The sequence below is a fragment of the Colobus angolensis genome, unplaced genomic scaffold (assembly GCF_000951035.1).
Source record: "Colobus angolensis palliatus isolate OR3802 unplaced genomic scaffold, Cang.pa_1.0 Scaffold7, whole genome shotgun sequence".
NCBI classification, from domain to species: Eukaryota; Metazoa; Chordata; class Mammalia; order Primates; family Cercopithecidae; genus Colobus; species Colobus angolensis.
In genome coordinates this window covers 18,250,986-18,271,322 of record NW_012120709.1, presented here as the reverse complement: position 1 = coordinate 18,271,322, position 20,337 = coordinate 18,250,986, and the positions used below count along the sequence as shown (strand labels likewise).

The following is a 20,337-nucleotide window of genomic DNA, read 5'->3' as shown; positions in this document are numbered from 1 at the left end:
CCGTAATAGGTGTTAAAGGCATCCACTAATGATTTCTCACCTTTGTGTCTCCCTCAGGTACAGAACCCTGGTATTTCTATTTCCTTAATGGATTTCTGAATTTCAATGTAGGCTTTGCTTTGGCTCTCCTAGTCCTACCACTGACTTCTCTTATGGAATACCTGCTGCAGAGATTTCATGGTGAGTGGTCTAAGAGATACCATGGTGAGTGGTGTAAGAGATACCATGGTGAGTGGTCTAAGAGATACCATGGTGAGTGGTGTAAGAGATACCATGGTGAGTGGTGTAAGAGATACCTTGGTACCAGTTAGGTGTTTTGGGAGGAAAGAGCAAGTAATGATGTATATCAAGAACTGAAGGAAAATCCTACTTTATTTTCCACATTCTTCCTATGGAAATGGTTGGCTTACTGAATTTTCAGTCTGTATTTGTTGATCTGTTGAACCCTTATGAAGATTTGGTACATTGGGGCAAATTAAATTGACAGGAGGAAGAGCTTCATTATTGCTTTAAGTGAGGAAGTCAATATAATTTACACAATCACCCAGGGAAGTAAAAATGTTTATAAAATCTCAGAAGGAGGCCGGGCGCGGTGGCTCACGCCTGTAATCCCAGCACTTCGGGAGGCCAAGGCGTTTGGATCACCTGAGGTCAGGAGTTAAAGACCAGCCTGGCCAACGTGGTGAAGCCCCATCTCTACTAAAAATACAAAAATTAGCCAGATGTGGTGGTGGGTGCCTGTAATCCCAGTTACTAGGGAGGCTGAGGCAGGAGAATTGCTTGAACCCAGGAGGCAGAGGTTATAATGAGCCAAGATCCTGCGCCACTGCACTCCAGCTGGGCGACAAGAGCAAAACTCCATCTCAAAAAAAAAAAAAAAAAAAAACTCAGAAGAGAACAGGTCTATCTGAGTTTTCTGTCTTTTAAAGAAGTGTGTATTAACCTAATAGGTTGCTTAAGGTGACCCATGAGATTTTTTCAAACAAAAGTATAAAATCTGAACCATACAGGGATTTCCCCAGATTTGACATTGAAGTACAGGAAGCTTCGGACTTCCTCGGAAGCATGATGCTTTTCTTCGTTCCTTTTTGTTTCTGTGTCTGCCTTATTGGAGAAAGTTTGGTTTGTCATTTGCTTTGCTTGCTCTGATTCTGTAGTGCACAGCTGGTGTTTTCTCAAGTTGTCGTGGCTCTGGATATCTAGTGCCTCTCGTTTCTTTTATGGAAGACAGATTTGAGCAGAAATTCATATGAGGTTTGGAAAAAGCTTTAATTTCAGACTTTTCAGTCTGATTTGGATGCCATATGATCAGTTCCCCCATCCCACCTCCATTCTGCTTTTCTATTAATGGTTTATAATGAGTTCATTTTATGATAAGAATATTAGAGTAGCCTTCAGAGTCACTTTTTTTGGTGTTAGGACTTTTGTTTTAACATAGCCATAATGCCATTATCCTAACAAAATTATCAGTAATTTCTTAATATCATCTAATACCCAGTTGATTTCCTAGATTGTCTGAAAAATAGCCTTTTATAGTTAGTTTAAAAGCAGAATCTCAACAAGGGTCACGTACTGAATTTAGTGTCTTAAGCTTTTTAAGAAGACCCCCATCTTCCTTTTTTTCTTTCAAAGATTTCTTTAAAGAAACCAGGCCATCATCTTGCATAATGTCCCACATTTTAGACTCAGCTGTTTGCTCCCTTGAGGTGTTAACTTATTCCTCTATCCCTTCTATTTCTTAAGGATCACTTTTTCTTTTTTTGAAAATAGCTATTTTTCTGACTATAAAAATGATTTATGGTAGCTGGGAGCAGTGGCACGTGCCTATAGTCCCAGCTGCCCGGGAGGCTAAGGTGGGAGGATTGCTTGAGCCCAGGAGTTCGAGACCACTCTGGGCAACATAGTGAGACCTGTGTCTCTGTTTTTAAAAACAATAATAATTATTTATGCTTGTGGAAAATTTGGAAATGCTTGTAACATCAGTAAAAAAAAAACCAGAATATTAAGCTGTTCCCTACAGTATGATAAAAATTTAAGTATAAAATATTGATTTAAAATGCGTAATGTATGCACATATCTACCTAGTGAGAAAACAAACATTTTCTGTTTTTTTCTTTATATTTTAATGGGATTTTTACAATAGAACCAATGCCTTTTTAAGAGAAAAAAGACTAGGCACGGTGGCTCATGCCTATAATCCCAGTAGTTTGGGAGGATGAAGTGGAAGGATTGCTTGAACCCAGGAATTCAAGACCAGCCTGGGTGAGAGAACAAGACCCTGTCACTACAAAAAAATTAAAAAATTAACTGGGCATGGTAGTGCACACCCATAGTCCCAGCTATTTGGGAGGCTGAGGTGGGAGGATTGCTTAAGCCTAGGAGGTCAAGGCTACAGTGAGCCATGGTTGCACCACTACACTCCAGCCTGGGTGACAGAGCGAGACCCTGTCTGAAGAGGAAAAAAAAGTCCCCCAAACCATAGAAAATTATAAAGAAGCAGGAAGTAAATTACCCATGATTTCATCATATCTAGCTGTGGTTGTGATTTTGTATATTTTATGGAGGACATTTCAAAATTTTTTGCCTTATTAAAAAAAAGATTACTCGTTAGCCTTTAAGGTATGGAAGAGAGAAGGACCATTTACTTGGGGACAATAAATGGATTTATTTTATTCTAATTAAAAAACCCCACCTTACACCAGGCACGGTGGCTCACGCCTGTAATCCCAGCACTTTGAGAGGCTGAGGCAGGTGGATCACCTGAGGTCAGGAGTTCAAGACCAGCATGGCCAACAGTGTGAAACCCCATCTCTACTAAAAATATAACAATTAGCCTGGTGTGTTGATGTACGCCTGTAATCCCAGTTACTAAGGAGGCTGAGGCAGGAGAATCGTTTGAAGCTGGGAGGTGGAGGTTGCAGTGAGCCAAGATTGTGCCACTGCACTCCAGCCTGGGCGACGGAGAGAGACTCCATCTCAAAAAACAAACAAACAAAAAACCTCCGCCTTAAAATATACTACCTAGAAAGGTATATATCCTAAATATCTAAATAATCTAATTAATCTAAAATCCCATAATATCTTAGAGCAAAAGTTGAAAAAAAATCTTGTTATTGTAGTTCAAGAATTTTTATCATTCCTAAAGAATTTCTGCGGTGATACTGATAGCCTAGGAATGCTAAATTAGGCATAGCTAAAGTGGGTCTTGATGATAGTCCTGATCTTGTAGCTTACCGTTAACATGGTGGACACCAGGTGGCGCTGTGTATCTACCATTTGCCTGCGTTTACATTGCTCATTATCGCTCATGTAAACGCAGTAGGAGATGCCTTCACTGTGGGTTGCAGGCTTATCACTCATTGCTCATGTACCTAATCACGGGAACTTTCCAGCAGGTTCTTGGGTTTTAGTGTTCATTACATTCCTTTAATTCTTTCACATGCTTTAAGTACATTTTTGTTCCAATTTGGGGATCTGGAGTGGATGAGTATTGCAAAAAATGGAGAGAAAACAATCACTGAACTTCCTTTAAGAGCATTTTTATGTTTGCTTTGAAACAAACTCTGTCATTTGTGGCTTGATGAAAACCAGTAATGAGTTTGAGAATCCAACAATTTTTTTTTCCTTTGATCCATGGCTATTTGAACAGACTGATTGGTGTATAGATAAGAGGATTCATGTGTTAAACACAACATCAGAATTAAAACCCAAGAAATGAATTTATGTTATGTTTTTGGTTAAACTCAGGAACCTTTCGTCTTAGTGGCAGGACTCATTAAAGGAGATGGCTTTTTTTTTCTTCATCTAACGTGGAATTTATTAAGTTCTATTAGCCATTAACTTTATGTTCATTTGTGTCCTAACCAAATCTAGTATTGTGCTTGTTAGAGTTTAGATCTCTTGGGAGAGCTAAGGAGTATATTCCTCTCTCCTTTTGATGCCTTTATTGCATTGGAGAAAGTGTGAATATAAGAGTAGAAACATTTTATGGAGTGTCCTAGGGCATACTCCCAAATATGAGATCAAGATAACACTGAAATTAAATATGTCATTTTGTTCTAATATAATGAAAGATGAATATTTTTCTGTGTCTTGCAGTTCAGAATTTAGGCCACCCATATTGGCTTACTTTGGCTCCAATGTATATTTGGTTTATAATTTTCTTCATCCAGCCTCACAAAGAGGAGAGATTTCTTTTCCCTGTGTATCCACTTATATGTCTCTGTGGTGCCGTGGCTCTCTCTGCACTTCAGGTAAGTTTCAGGGAGAAGGATATCTGCCTCATTCTTTTCTACTTATTAAATAATTACTCACAAAACTTAAGTGCAAATTACAGAATGCTTCTACCTAAGATATTTTATCCATAACATTAAACATGATATAGATCATATTATTAAAGCTTCTTATATTGATTGCTTAGCTGTTTACCATACTCATATTTGCTGATTACGTGTTTGCAGTGTTAATTTGTGTGTTACTTTGCCTCTGTTACCAACAGGAATCCAATTGCAGAATTCCATTCTGTGGCAGAGGTAATGGAATGTCTGCTCTTTGAACTGCTAGATCATAACAAAACTTGCTCAAGAGTTTGGGATCACAGCGGGCAGTTCACAGTATGGGGCACTTTGTAATCCTGGTTGAAAACCTGCCCAGGTCAATTCTCTGGCAGAGCTCATCTTAACTCTGTTTGAACAACTCTGTACTTATGGCTTCAGTACCCTCAAAACCCTGTATTGCCCTCTGCTACCATTTGCAGTTGGCAGAAAAAAAAATAATTAGGATGATAGGTTTTTTTCTTAACAGGTTTTTTGAGATATAATTCACAAACCATATAGTTTACCTATTTAAAGGGTATGATTCAGTGGTTTTTAGTCTGTTCACAGATGTGTGCAACTGTCACCACAGTCAGTTTTAGATCAAAAAGCCTGTACCCTTTAGCTTTTGTTCCCCCATCCCTTTCCCATATCTCCCCAACCCTAAATAACCATTACTCTACTTTCTGTTCCTACAGATTTGCCTATTTTGAACATTTCCTATACATGGAAACATATGATATGTGGTCTTTTGTGACTGGCTTCTCTTAACATAATGTTTTCAAGGTTCATCAATATTAGTTGATAGTTTTGAAAAATAATTTTAATTATAAAAGTAATTGAACTTTATTGCAGATAATTTAGGAAGTGGTAAAAGAAAAATTAGTCCCATTAACCTAACAAAAACTCCTCCCAGTATTTTTGTATATCATATACCAAGGTTTGTTATAGTTGATAAGTATACATGTAACTTTATAGCCCTTCTAATTTAATATTATAACATTCTCTGTGCTTATCATTTTAGTAGCTGTAGAATGTTCTGAGTCAGATATAATATATGACATTATTATGTAATATGTAATATATTGACTTGATTTTGTATAATATTGGATATAATTCGTGGTAGAATTTAGGTTGCTCATTTATTCAGTATTATAAATACTGCTAGGATAAATATCTTCATTTAGATATTTGGATTGATTCCTCAGGATAGATTCCAAAAAATATGAAAAGGGTTCAAACAGATTTATGCCATTTGTTATATATTGGAAAATTGCTTTCTGAAAGTAGTTTCTGTCTAGAAGGGAAGGAAGGAAGGGAAGAAGTCTGAGTAGAAGGAACTCAAAGACAGCAGAATTCATGCCTGCGTGTTTATATTATATTCATCTAGTTTGCATAGTCGTTTAGCATATAATTAAGAGCATGTGCCTAGTGTTCTATAAGGGGAATTCTTTTTTCTTATTTGGTCATAAGACCTTTTTTTTTGATACTGAAAGCTTTTTTTTTTTTTTTTTTTGAGACGGAGTCTTGCTCTGTCACCCAGGCTGGAGTGCAGTGGCCAGATCTCAGCTCACTGCAAGCTCCGCCTCCCAGATTTACTCCATTCTCCTGCCTCAGCCTGCCAACTAGCTGGGACTATAGGCGCCCACCACCTCGCCCAGCTAGTGTTTTTTTGTATTTTTTAGTAGAGACAGGGTTTCACCGTGTTAGCCAGGATGGTCTCGATCTCCTGACCTCGTGATCCGCCCATCTTGGCCTCCCAAAGTGCTGGGATTACAGGCTTGAGCCACCGCGCCCGGCCTGATACTAAAAGCTTTTATAAAAACTTTGATAGTAAAGATTAGCACTCATTGTATCAAAAACAAATTGAAATACTTTATATGTCAAAACTACCAAAAAACCATTGCTTAAATACTTAAAAAAATAACTTATTAGGACTATAAATGCTCGAAAAATATTCAAATTATTTTCCTATGCAGCTAGTGAGATTTTATTGTTGGCAAGCCCTCTGCCTGGCTAAGACTGCAGGTAGTCTTAGAGGAGCTGGCTTTTATCTTAGAGTTTGGAGTAGGTACCTCACTGTTTGCAAATGCTCAGATCCCTAATAGAACCTCTTTTTTGGCTTCGCTTTTGATGTTACTGTGATGTCTTGTAATTATGTATATTCTACAAGTTATATTTTCCTTTATCAGCCAGTTTTCTGTACTTGCAGAAATGTTACCACTTTGTGTTTCAACGATACCGCCTGGAGCACTATACTGTGACGTCGAATTGGCTGGCATTAGGAACTGTCTTCCTGTTTGGGCTTTTGTCGTTTTCTCGCTCTGTGGCACTGTTCAGAGGTAGATCTTCTAAGAGTATCTTAACCTACACTGACGAGTCGCTTGCCCTTAGGTTTTACTTGATTCATGATTATATAATACACATTTGGCTTACACTAAGAAGCCATTTCTAAAAAGAGAACCTGTAGACTTAATATTAATGAGTGGGATGTGACTTCTACATCTTAGGATTCAAGAGAAGATTGAGAATTCCTTTTAGTGTGATTAACTGTACATTTTTTGTCTATTTTTGGTTTTTTTTTTTTCTTTTAATGAATGCTGGTAAATTAAGGAAGCCTTAAACTTAAAATGCAAATTTGGGCTAACTTCTCCTGATTATATTCTTTCTTATAATCATTTTTTGGATCTATAATATTAAAATATGCTCAAGGAAAATGAAGTTAAAAAGGAGAAAGAGCAAAGAGAGGGGCAAGAAAGCCAATTATTTTTGGCAGAATAGGGCCTCTGCTGTAACCATGTCCCCAGCTAGAGAGACATTTTATACATGTAGAGCAGGCTTTGTGCTGGAATAGCTGTGGCCCTTCCTGCCTTTTACATTTCATGTGGCTTAGAGTGTGACATTAATGTGCAGTATAATTAAAGTCAGAATCTCATCTTCCTCATCTCTGGCTTTCACTAACTGTTCTCCCTTCCAGGATATCACGGGCCCCTTGATTTGTATCCAGAATTTTACCGAATTGCTACAGATCCAACCATCCACACTGTCCCAGAAGGCAGACCTGTGAATGTCTGTGTAGGAAAAGAGTGGTATCGATTTCCCAGCAGCTTCCTTCTTCCCGATAAGTAAGTTGTCCTTATATTCCCAGGGTTTTAAATGAAGGAGTAAATAGAGTAGTTCTATGTCGGTGTCTTTGAATTTTTGTTTTCTTGTGGAATTTTCACAGAGAGTTATTGAATTATTTACCACCTTAGAGAGCTGTGGGGCCTGTGTACTGTGTACCTGCCTCCTGTGTTCACTGGGCTCATTAGACTGAGGGCTGGGTCTAGGTAGGCATTCTGTACTGCCCATAACTGCTGGTGTCTGGGAGCTTCTGAAAATGCCCTGGGTCCTAGGCTTTTGCCAGTGGCTCTTCCTGGGGATTCGTATTTACATTTCTATAATTACCTCATGTTAATCCACTTCTAAAAGCGGTCTAGATACTCCAGCTAGAAGAGAGAAGACATTTTTGATCCAACAACAGTGAAAGTTCTCCACCATTATGTGGACACTGGGGAAGGCTGTGGTTAAAATATCTATACCAGTTTCCTTTATGCTTTCTGTGGTTCTGAGAGCGTAGGCCCTAAAGTTCTTTGCAGGTTGCTTCATTTGGCCAGAGAAGAGTCCTGTGTAGGTTAAAGGGAAATCTGGTTGAGTCATGTTGCTCCATTTGAGAACTGGCTTCATTAGCTTAGCTTTACTGGGCAGTAGTTTTTTATGCTTCATAAAGACCCTGTGTCAGTCATTAATTATTAAATTAAAACTTGTTTTTTAAGTGTTGACTTTGGCCTTTGCCTTTTACATTTGAAATAGTTTTATAGATAGAGATATGTTTGAGGGTTACTCTGGAACAAAGTATTTCTCCCATAGTATGTTCTCAGTGCCATATATTACATTTCATTCTTTTTCTCTACACCTGATAATTTGCTTTATTTGATAAGTCTCTCTGCCCACATGGTAACTGACAATAAGCATTAGCACTTCTCTGGTTTTTTGATGATATGACCATTTGGTTCTGAATTTCACTACTAACAGTTGGTGAAATGGGTCAAGAGACAGCTAATTGTAAATTTCTCAATGATTTTGGACTGACTTGTGACCTCTGCCTCTATGCTCCCTGGTTGAGGTTTTAGCAGAAATACTGTTTCTTCAAGATAAATGTTTTTCACATGATTTTTTCTGGCTTGCTTGTTTCAAGTACATTTAGCAATATTATCCCCCTGTGTTTTTCTTATTCTCCTTGTGTTTCTGACAGTTGGCAGCTTCAGTTCATTCCATCAGAGTTCAGAGGTCAGTTACCAAAACCTTTTGCAGAAGGACCACTGGCTACCCGGATTGTTCCTACTGACATGAATGACCAGAATCTAGAAGAGCCATCCAGATATGTAAGGGCTACATTCTCTTCTTGCATCTCTGAAAAGAATTCTATGTCTAAAAGTCTATTGGCATGTATATTGGAGCATTGATAAAATGAGAATTTCTTAGAAAGCAATTTTTAAGGCCGGGTGCTGTGGCTCACACCTGTAATCCCAGCACTTTGGGAGACAGAGGTGGGATAATTGCTTGAGTTCAGAAGTTCGAGACCAGCCTGGGCAACACAGCAAGACTGTATCTCTACAAAAAATTAAAACATAAGCCAGGTGTGGTGGCTTGCGCCTGTAACCCCAGCCATTCAGAAGGCTGAGGCAGGAGGATCACTTGAGCCCAGGAGTTCAAGGCTGCAGTGGGCCTTGATTCCACTACTGCACTCCAGCCTGGGCAACAGAGTGAGACCCTGTCTTAGAAAAAACTGATATTGTGGCCGGGTGCGGTGGCTCAAGCCTGTAATCCCAGCACTTTGGGAGGCCGAGACGGGCGGATCACGAGGTCAGGAGATCGAGACCATCCTGGCTATCACGGTGAAACCCCGTCTCTACTAAAAATACAAAAAAACTAGCCGGGCGAGGTGGCGGCGCCTGTAGTCCCAGCTACTCGGGAGGCTGAGGCAGGAGAATGGCGGGAACCCGGGAGGCGGAGCTTGCAGTGAGCTGAGATCCGGCCACGGCACTCCAGTCCGGTCGACAGAGCGAGACTCCGCCTCAAAAAAAAAAAAAAAAAAAAGAAAAAACTGATATTGTTAGGGTGAGGGGTATAACAGCTTTTGTTGAAAAGGAGTAAACAGTATCACTTTTATTTTCAAATTAACCTCTTTATTTTCTATGTAAAATGTAACCTCTTTATTTTCTGAATAATTTAATTTCAAAGCTTTTGGGTAGGCTGGAAGTTTTCCTGTGGTAGAAATTTGAACCATTATTCCAAAACTCATATAATTCCTTGGCCTATTAAAATTCTTCATGGGGAACTTCCAAGTTATCAGGTGGACCTTTGACCTAGCTATTAGTATATGCCAATTTTAACAAATGAACAGTGAAGACTGTTTCCATAGTGAGTGCCAGGGAGCAACCTCTGTCAGGACCATGATCTTCTCCCTACTTGTCTTTACACATTCTGAGATCCCATGCGAATTTTATTTCAGTTCCTTTGAAAGATGACACTTTTGACATTTGATGCCTGTGAAATCTTTGATAATGGAAAAGGTAAGAAGTAATAAACATAATGCCTCTCTCGGGTCACAAAGACAGTGTAAGATCATTGTCTAGAATGATTAGAAAGCACATTTTTTGACCTGTCCGTTAAAGAAATATGTAACAGTTTAAATGTCAGCTATATTTAATTTACATTTTCTTATGTCATGTGCTTAAAATGTAAAATAGCGAGACTTCCAATTCTCTTCTGAAGCAAACCTGCAGCCACATCTGGTCTTTTGTCTCCCAGATTGGAGCTGGTTAGAGTTCCATGGAGACCCTCAGGGTTTATGAGTGAGATTCTTATTGTATGAGCTTTAACTATAAGCTATGAAAATGGACATCTTAAAGACACAGCCTTGAGCTGTTCTCTTGTAAGATAGGCATTTCTACCACATGGTTTGTATTGGAGCTTTATCCTTTTAATTTAAGGCTCTGATTCCTGTTACAGTGGAAATACCCTTGAGCAGGGTAGACTGTTACAGGTCATTTTAATTTTATCTGCAGATATGAGTCTCCTGAGTGCAGGGCATCACTAGAGATGCCGGGCAGTCAAAGGGTGGGAAAATACACTGTCATGGGGGATAGTGTGAATTCAGTGGTGTTATTGGAGCTTTGCTTTAGGAAGAGATAGTAAAAATGGAGTAGTAAAAAAAAGAGCATCTCTGTTGCTAAACTTGATAACCTTGGGCAAATTAGTTAGCTTCTCTGTGTAATTTCAGTTTCTATCTGTAAAATGACACCTACTTTGGAATTATGATATTTGATATTATATCTCTCTTAGCAGAAATGCAATGTTCTTACGCTTGCACAAGTGTTCTTAATCTCATAATGGTATATTAGACAGATTTGAGGTAAAGAAACCCAATCTCTCCCCTTCCTTCTTTTTATTGTTCCCCATCCTGGTAATTTTATTCCAGTGTGTCCAGACTCATCTTTGCCTTTTCCACCCCAGTGACTTCGCTTACAGTGGTAACTGTGCCTGAACCACCCCTGTGTCTCTTCTCACACTGTCAAAATTATCTTCCTCTTTGATGCAAACTATTTAAGTCTATATTGAGCAGACCTTCCTTTAAGTTTCTTCAGTATTTATGTGTGCAGTTCATTTAGCCATTTAATTATCTTGGTCTGATTTAAGTATTTCTGATATCTGTATCATATCTTTCCCCATCAAATGTGTGAATGCCATGAAGAGAATGACTGCACTTTGTTGCTTTTGTGTTCACCATAGTGTCTAGGACAGTGTCACATACCCAGTAGTTCACTTTTACGTGCTTTCTCAATGGGTAATGAATATTCATCGTCATTGTGGTAATGTTGAGAGAAAGCTGGCTAGAAAATCTGTAGTGGCCTTTTGCACATTTCTTATGCTTTTATCACTGGTTGTCTTAGTTAGATCATATTTCCATATTCTCTGCTGTCAGACAGTGTTAAATTTGATTAAATGACTCTATATGAGCTTTACCCAAAAGGTGATGATTTTTCAGAATGCCAATAGGAATCACCAAAATGCTGGCTGATAAAAGCAGGGACAGACAAGTGATTTATGTCTGCCGGGTGGCAGCTGTGTCCAGCCCTTTGAATGCGAGGATTTTTTTGCTTATCTGTGGTGACAGAATCATGAAAATTAGGCATGGACCTTTTTTGTTAGCTCATCAGCTTTTGTTAGTGATAGTGTATTTTATGTGTGGCCCAAGACAATTCTTCTTCCAGTGTGGCCCAGGGAAGCCAAAAAGTTGGACATCCATAGATAATGTCTGTCATTGCACCCATCCACATTCCTGAAGATGAGATTTCCTTCAGAGTTGCCTTTGTGCTCTAGTTTCAGTGGATTTTCCTTCATGGGGGTCAGGGGTGGGGTGCCGTCCAAATCCAGTCTACTCACCTTTGACCCTTTGGAAGTAGCAGGGATGTTTGCTGGCTTACTATACTGTTTTTCATCATCCACTTGACTCTCATGCTGGCTTGCTATTCATTCTACATGAACTATGATAAGGGATTTATCTCTTTCAGTTAACTGTTTAAAAAGATGTTTGTTTTCCTGTGATAGTAAAAGTAATATATATTCATCGTAAAATAATGAAAGTTATAGACAAGCAAAAAATCAATCTGTCATCTCATTACCCAGGTATTACTGCTGTTACCATTTTGATGTTTCTTTCCTTTCACTTTTTCCCCTTTGCATAGATATGTGCATTTGTATATAAACAAAAGTCACAATTTTTTTTTTTTTTTTTTTTTTTTTTTGAGACGGAGTCTAGCTCTGTCGCCCAGGCTGGAGTGCAGTGGCCGGATCTCAGCTCACTGCAAGCTCCACCTCCCGGGTTTATGCCATTCTCCTGCCTCAGCCTCCCGAGTAGCTGGGACTACAGGCACCCACCACCTCGCCCGGCTAGTTTTTTGTATTTTTTAGTAGAGACGGGGTTTCACTGTGTTAGCCAGGATGGTCTCGATCTCCTGACCTCGTGATCTGCCCGTCTCGGCCTCCCAAAGTGCTGGGATTACAGGCTTGAGCCACCGTGCCCGGCCACAATTATTTTTTAAAGGGTGTTATGTTTAATTGTTTAAGAAATAGTGCCAGGATCATGACTGTAATGCCCATTTGCCCCATGTATAGGAGCACATGTTGTACAATGCTTATGTTTGTTACTTTTTGGCATAAGTCCTGGTTTTTTGTCCAGTTTTATTCAAGAAGACAAAACAATGACATTCTCTATCTTTCTTGTGCATGCTAAATAGCAGCATTATTTTTACCTGCCCTTTAGCTCTGAGTGTCAGGTTTTAGCCAGGCTTTGGCTTCTGTGATAAGTGCTCCAGCCTGTCCTGTTTCTATTCTCCATGGAAATGAGGAAAGATGTATGACTTTTTTTATTTCACCATTTTCTTTACCTCTGGACTAATCAAGAATTAGGAGTGAATAAGTGTAAAGGTTCTATGGTTTGTAGTGTACCATTATAACTGTATTGCAGAAATAATGTTTTTGCTGCATATTGTTCCATGGTAAGTATTGAGTAGCTATTGAATATCTCATTATTGAACAGGAAGCATTTACAGGGGTACATGCCAAGATTGCCAAGATTTTCTGCCAGAATCAAGGTCTAAATTTGGAAGATACGTTCAGTGTCACCTCTTTAGTTCTTGAAAAATTCAAATTTTTGTTCACTATTTCAAGGTGAATGGTACACTTCCAGCTCCAAATCTAGTATATGATTTAGGAGCTACCTAGTCAATGGATGAAACCTTGGAGGAAAAAACAGCTCTTCAGGAGAGAGCTTACAGAAAAAGACTTTTTTCTGACTTTAATGCTTAAGCAGACTTGCTGGAAGTTTTCCTGTTTTCTTTTTTAAGAGACTATATCTTGTTCTGTCACCCAGGCTGGAGTGCAGTGGTGCCTTCATAGCTCCCTGTAACCTCAAATTCCTGGGTTCAAGCGATCCTCCCACTTCAAGCTTCTGAGTGGCTAGGACTACAGGCATGCATCACCATGCACAGTTAATAGTTTTATTTTTTCTAGAAACAAAGTCTTGCTGTGTTGTCCAGGCTGGTCTCAAGCGATCCTATCGTCTTGCCCTCTCAAAGAGCTGGGATTATAGGCATGAGCCACCGTGCCTGTCCTCCATCTGTTATCCTTGAAAACATAGATTGGTCACTGATTTTTTTCCTAAGCAGTAATATAGTCAGTTCTACTACAATAAGATATAAAATTACAAAAAATTATTATGCAATAAAAACCACAAAGCTTGTTGGGAAAATGGAGTTAGGGACACAATACTTTAAAAACTTTGTCAGTTGAAAAAGAGATTAGGCCAGGCACGGTGGCTCACGCATGTAATTCCAACACTTTGGGAGGCCGAGGCGGGCGGATCACAAGATCAGGAGATCGAGACCATCCTGGCTAACACAGCGAAACCCCATCTCTACTAAAAGTACAAAAGTTAGTCGGGCATGAGTAGCCCTCCTGAGTAGCTGGGACTACAGATGCTGTAATGACCCTGTCTCTACAAAGAATTTGGCTGGGCATGGTGGCTCACGCCTGTAATCTCAGCACTTTGGGAGGTGGGTGGATCACCTGAGGTCAGGAGTTCAAGATCAGCTTGGCCAACATAGTGCCTATAGTCCCAGCTACTCAGGAGGCTGAGGCAGGAGAATGGCGTGAACCCAGGAGGTGGAGCTTGTAGTGAGCCGAGATCTTGCCACTGCACTCCAGCCTGGGCAACAGTGCAAGACTCCATCTCAGAAAAAAAGAAAAAGATATTAAAAATTAGCCATGTATGATGGCTCATACCGATAATTCTAGTACTTTGGGAGGCTGAGGCAGGAGGATAGCTTGAGGCCAGGAGTTTGAGACAACATAGGGTGATTCCATCTCTACAAAAATAAATAAATAAATTAGCCAGGTATGGTGGCTCATGCCTGTAGTCCTAACTACTCAAAGGCTGAGGTAGGAGGATTGCTTGAGCCCAGGAGTTTGAGGCTACAGTGAGCTACAATCATGCCACTACACTCCAGCCTGGACAACATAGCAAGACCCTGTCTCTGAAAAAAATAAAAATTAAAAAAAGATTAAAAATGGTAGCATGATTTTACATATGTTAAATGGTTAAAAGTGCATAAATACTACAATAAATGTGGCAGTTTACTTTGCAGAAGACTTGAAGTTTCCTTGTGGCCTGGCATTGGAAGGATTGCAGCTTGTAGTAGTAAAAGGATTATCTGAAATCTTAACAAAAGTTATAATAGCAAAGGTGAATGGGTGGATGTGGCTTATAACACAGTGAACTGAAAAAGCCGGTGGATGTATTTGTGTGTGTATGCACTATGTGTATTCCTATGCTAATTGGTTCCACTGAGTGTACTTTTCTGCATTCACCTAGTGTTTCCTGTGAATTAAATTACATAATCAAATGCAAAAATTAAATTATGCTCAAAGTGTTCCCTAATATATCCCTTGTGTTGGAAAAAAATTTGCATTTTCAAAACTAGTATTAGAACAGAATTGACTATATATCAGTCAAAATATTCTTTATTTCATTCTTCTTTATCCCTGCTTTTCCAAGTTAACCAGTAAAAAGAACCTTAGATTAGAAGGGAACTTAAAATATAGTCTGTAATCTTTTTATTTAATGGGTGAAAGAACTGAGATCTAGAGAGATTATAACTTGATGAAGATTAGCCCTAGGATAAAAGGCTTGGTTTCAGGATTCTTCAATATTATTTCATACTGTCTCTTTGTTATTTTTGTGTGATAGTCATTGTTTGATGTTACAAGGCCAAATAGACATTAAGTAGCTGAGCATTACTTTCTGTTTGTTTTGTTTTGTTTTTTAGAGGCAGAGTCTCACTCTGTCACCCAGGCTGGAGTGCAGTGTCATCATCATAGCTTACTGTAGCCTCAAACTCCTGGGCTCAATCGATCCTCCCACCTCAGCCTCCTGAGTAGCTGGGACTACAGATGCTGTAATGACCCTGTCTCTACAAAGAATTTGGCTGGGCATGGTGGCTCACGCCTGTAATCTCAGCACTTTGGGAGGTGGGTGGATCACCTGAGGTCAGGAGTTCAAGATCAGCTTGGCCAACATAGTGAAACTCTGTCTCTACTAAAAATACAAAAGTTAGCCGGGCATGGTGATATGCACCTGTAGTCCCAGCTACTTAGGAGGCTGAGGCAGGAGAATCGCTTGAACCTGGGAGGCGGAGGTTGCAGTGAGCTGAGATGACGCCACTGCACTCCAGCCTGGGTGACAGAGCGAGACTCTGTTTTAAAAAAAAAAAAAAAAATTAAATTAGCCACTACCCCTAGCTAATTTTTTAATTTTTTTGTAGAGAGAGGGGCCTCACTGTCTTGCCCAGGCTGGTCTCAAATTTCAGGCTTCAAGTGATCCTCCTGCCTTGGCCTCCCAAAGTGGTGGGATTACAGGTGTGAGCCACTGTGCCCAACTCATTACTTTTTAAAAAAATTACTTTCCATTTCTAGTTTATATGTGACAGGTACTTTAAGTAGTAAATATCATGTTTAACAATAAATAAAAATGATCAGGATTTCCCCCGACACTCTTTCCTTTCTTCTCTTTTTCTTGCTTTCTCTCTCATTTTTTCCTTTCTCTTGTTCTTTTTGGAAGTCCTTGTTGGAGGAAAAAACAACTTGCCCTATTTGTTTCCTCACAAATTGTTATCGGTCTTGGGTATCAAGGCAAGCAGATTAAAACTGCTATAATATATACAGTGCAATTAGATGAGAATCTACTAAGAATTTAATTGAAGAATGTTCAAAATACTTCTTTAAAATTAACTTTTTAGTATCCATTATGTTGGCATTTAGAAATTAATGTGCCCGTGATCTATAATGATCGAATGAACAAAAATTTTTACCTGAGAGTTTAGATTTTTACAGTGCAATAAATTTTTACTTGTGAGTTTAAAGATTCAATCAACAAATATGTATTTAGCAAGGCTATATGGGAGACAGAAAACTAAGACAGTCTGTGGCTCTGGAGGACAACTACTTTTTAAAATTTAACTGGAGCATATCTAAAAGAGGAAATGAAAAGACAGAAAAATACTTGAAATTTTTCCCTTTCAGATGTTTCCTCCCAGGCCTCCATGTTCTTATTTCAATAAAGGAAATATCATGGGTGGGTATTGATGATTGGCCACATGATAGTGGCAAGAGCATTGACTGGAAGTTAGGAGAGTCTGTGATTCTTCTCTGGAATCAAGCGAAGTGTATTTTCCTTTTAAATGACTGGGAATTTCTAAGACCATTGACATTTCTTTGCACACCTTTCCAATTTGCTGAAACTACACCTGAAATCCAATTGGAGTGTTTATATTTTAGCTTATCCCATTATTGGGAGAAACCCACTCCCAATATTCAACGTGGGTCCTTTTCTATCTTCCCTAAGTGTTGGCTGGTCTGAGAAATAAAGGGAAAGAGTACAAAAGAGAAATTTTAAAGCTGGGTGTCCGGGGGAGACATCACATGTCGGCAGGTTCCGTGGTGCCCACCAATCTGCTAAACCAGCAAGTTTTTATTAGTGCTTTTCAAAGGGGAGGGAGTGTACGAATAGGGTGTGGACCACAGAGATCACATGCTTCACAAGGTAATAAAATATCACAAGGCAAATGGAGGCAGGGTGAGATCACAGGACCAGGGCGAAATTAAAATTGCTAATGAAGTTTCAGGCACGCATTATCATTGATAACATTTGATCAGGTGACAGGGTTTGAGAACAGACAACCGGTCTGACCAGAATTTATTAGGTGGGAATTTCCTTGTCCTAATAAGCCTGGGAGCGCTATGGGAGACTGGGGCTTATTTCATCGCTTATCTACAACCATTAGACAGACGTTCCCAAAGCAGCCATTTCAGAGGCCTCCCCTTAGGAACACATTCTCTTTCTCAGGGATGTTCCTTGCTGAGAAAAAGAATTCAGCAATATTTCTCCTATTTGCTTTTGAAAGAAGATAAATATGGCTCTGTTTCGCCTGTCCCACAGGCAGCCAGACTTTAAGGTTATCTCCCTTGTTCCCTGAACATTGTGGTTATCCTGTTCTTTTTTCAAGGTGCCCAGATTTCATATTGTTTAAACAATTTGTGCAGTTAATGCAATCATCACAGGGTTCTGAGGCGTCATTCCTCCTCAGTTTACGAAGATGACGGGATTAAGAGATTAAGGCAAAGACAGGCATAGGAAATCACAAGAGTATTGATTGGGGAAGTGATAAGTGTCCATGAAATTTTCACAATTTATGTTCAGAGATTACAGTAAAGGCAGGCATAAGAAATTATGAAAGTATTAATTTGGGAAACTAATAAATGTCCATGAAACCTTCACAATTTATGTTCCTCTTCCATGTCTTCAGCTGGTCCCTCTGTTCAGGGTCCCTGACTTCCCGCAACATCCCATTACCTATTTTCCTGTCAAATATTTTATGGCAGCACAGTTTACCTTGAGACATGTGTCCTGAGCCAGGACCCTGATGACCAGAGATGAAAGTCTACATGCTGCTTCTGTCCTGGAAGAGATGAGTCCTGTTAGAGGCTTACTCTGTGCTGTGTCCTACTCCAAGAGTGTGATGCTGGTGTTTGAGAGGCGAGATGATGTCACTGAAGACTGCAACCCTGACAAAGTTTCTGTTACAGCTGATGAGGAAAAGCTGTGACAATATTTATTACTACCCAGCTCTCCTTAGCTCACTCCTTCCCCGACAAAATACATACCTTTTATTATTGGGATCTCAACCTCTGTTTCAGGCCTTTTATTTCCTTTGAGAATATATAGTTTTGTTTACATCTGGAGTAGTATTAAATTGTTATCCTTAAGATATGCTTGTTGATAAGATGTAAACAATGTGATATTGATGATCGATACATTGGCTTGAATTCCCCCACTGTTACCTTTTTTTCTTTTGGTTTAGAGGTGCTTATTTATTCTTCTCTAAAGCTTCTAGTGGGTTGAAACAGAAAGAAGTCACATTTCTTTCAAAATGAGTCTTAAATGCTTGTGTTTTACAAAATTTTAAATTAAGCCATATTTTTAGCTTCGACAGCTGGTTGATATGTAGCCTGTGACTAATGAAATGAAACACATTTTTGTTTCATGATCATGTGTTAATGTCACCCTACAATTTTGTTATTTTTGATGCAAGAAAGAATGATTAAATCTGAAGAAACAAAAAAAATGGGCTCTTTGGTTATACTTTAAGGCAGATTTAAATCCACTCTTTTGATTTTTGAATTGTAGATGATGTGGTTATGATCTCAGATTTTGCAGTGCGAGATATTTATAAAATTGAGAGAATAAATTTATTCTCTCTGGTTGTAATTCAAGTCATGTTACTTAGCTTTTAGACCTATGGGGCAGTAGACACTTGGTGTTTTCAGGGATATAAACTGAGGACTCTCAAGCTAAAAATAGTCACAGTAAAACAATATATATAGCATGATCCAGATCTTATAAAAAAAAAAATCAGTATCTGCAAAGAAGTTCTGGGATATACACTAACAGGCTGATGGTGATTTTTTTGGGTGGGAGGACTATAAGTGATTTTTTAAGTTTTTTTTGGTAATAAATAATGTTTTAATTTCATCATGGAAAAAAAATAAATAACCATAATGGGGGCTGTCACTGTGAAATCTTTGATACCCCTACCAAGAAGATCTGTGGTGAACTGAGCAACATTCAGTGTGTTTTCAGTTGACCTCGAGTTTTTCTTCCTTGAACATAAGGACTTTCAACTCAAAATTGGAAGATAAGTTTTCTATCAAGTAATTTTTCCCTCTTAGCCTTCGGGCCTCTTCTTAAGTCATTTAGTCATATTTACTACTGTCTTCGCTACTCTTTCCACAAATTATATCTTGATTACTTCAAAAAAATAGATATGGTTTACCAATTTACAAGCTCCGAGGAACACTTTTTTTTAGAAACCTAGGACTAAAGAGGATGCCGCAGTGTATAAGGCAAGTAGGTTATTAAACTCTTCCAGGCAAAAGTGAATTAAGGAATTAAATAAAAATTTAAATAAAGTTGATTTTCCTGTTGTTGGGTTTTGGACAGAAAGCCTTGTCTGTCCCGTAAGCATGCTCAAGACTATCCACTGGCAGCATAATTCAAACAGTTTTGAATCACTGGCTCAAGAAGACAATGATCTATAAATATTATCAGCACAATCATGTTCATCTCCTATCTTTGTTTTTTTGAGACGATGTCTTGCTGTGTCACCCAGGCTGGAGTGCAGTGGCACAATCTCGGCTCGCTGCAACCTCCACCTCTCTGGTTCAAACAACTCCCCTGCCTCAGCCTCCCGAGTAGCTGGGATTACAGGCGCACACCACCATGCCTGGCTAATTTTTTTGTATTTTTAGTAGAGACAGGGTTTCACCTTGTTGGCCAGACTGATCTCAAATGCCTGACTTCAGGCATTCCATCCGCCTTGGCCTCCCAAAGTGCTGGGATTACAGACGTGAGCCATGGCGCCCAGACATTTTTTATTTTTTGTAGAGACAGTGTCTGGCAGTGTTGCCCAGGGTGGTCTCAAACTCCTAAACTGAAGAGATCCTCCCACCTTGACCTCCCAAAGTGTTGGGATTACAGGCATGAGCCACTGTGCCTGGCTGCATATATTATTATTATTTTTTATTTATTTATTTATGTATTTTTTTGAGATGGAGTTTTGCTCTTGTTGGCCAGGCTGGAGTGCAATGGTGTGATCTCAGCTCACCGCAACGTCCGCCTCCCGAGTTCAAGCGATTCTCCTGCCTCAGCTTCCTGAGTAGCTAGGATTTCAGGCATGCGCCACCATGCCTGGCTAATGTTGTATTTTTAGTACAGACGGGGTTTCTCCATGTTGGTCAGACTGGTCTCAAACTCCCAACCTCAGGTGATCCGCCCACCTCAGCCTCCCAAAGTGCTGGGATTACA

General features: G+C 39.3%; 1 protein-coding gene across 2 annotated transcripts in view; it reads left to right on the top strand.

Annotated features, from left to right (window-relative positions):
* The window catches only part of ALG9 (ALG9, alpha-1,2-mannosyltransferase), a 91,618-nt gene that overhangs the window by 30,333 nt on the left and 40,948 nt on the right, over positions 1–20,337 (top strand). Inside the window, exons 9-13 of one of the 2 annotated variants that reach the window (XM_011926720.1) lie at positions 58–180; positions 4,099–4,253; positions 6,526–6,655; positions 7,291–7,438; positions 8,608–8,737. In XM_011926720.1, coding sequence (XP_011782110.1) covers positions 58–180; positions 4,099–4,253; positions 6,526–6,655; positions 7,291–7,438; positions 8,608–8,737 — 686 coding nt within the window. Of the gene's footprint in view, positions 1–57; positions 181–4,098; positions 4,258–6,505; positions 6,656–7,290; positions 7,439–8,607; positions 8,738–20,337 lie in introns of both variants that reach the window. The other variant, XM_011926719.1, reaches the window with a different exon arrangement.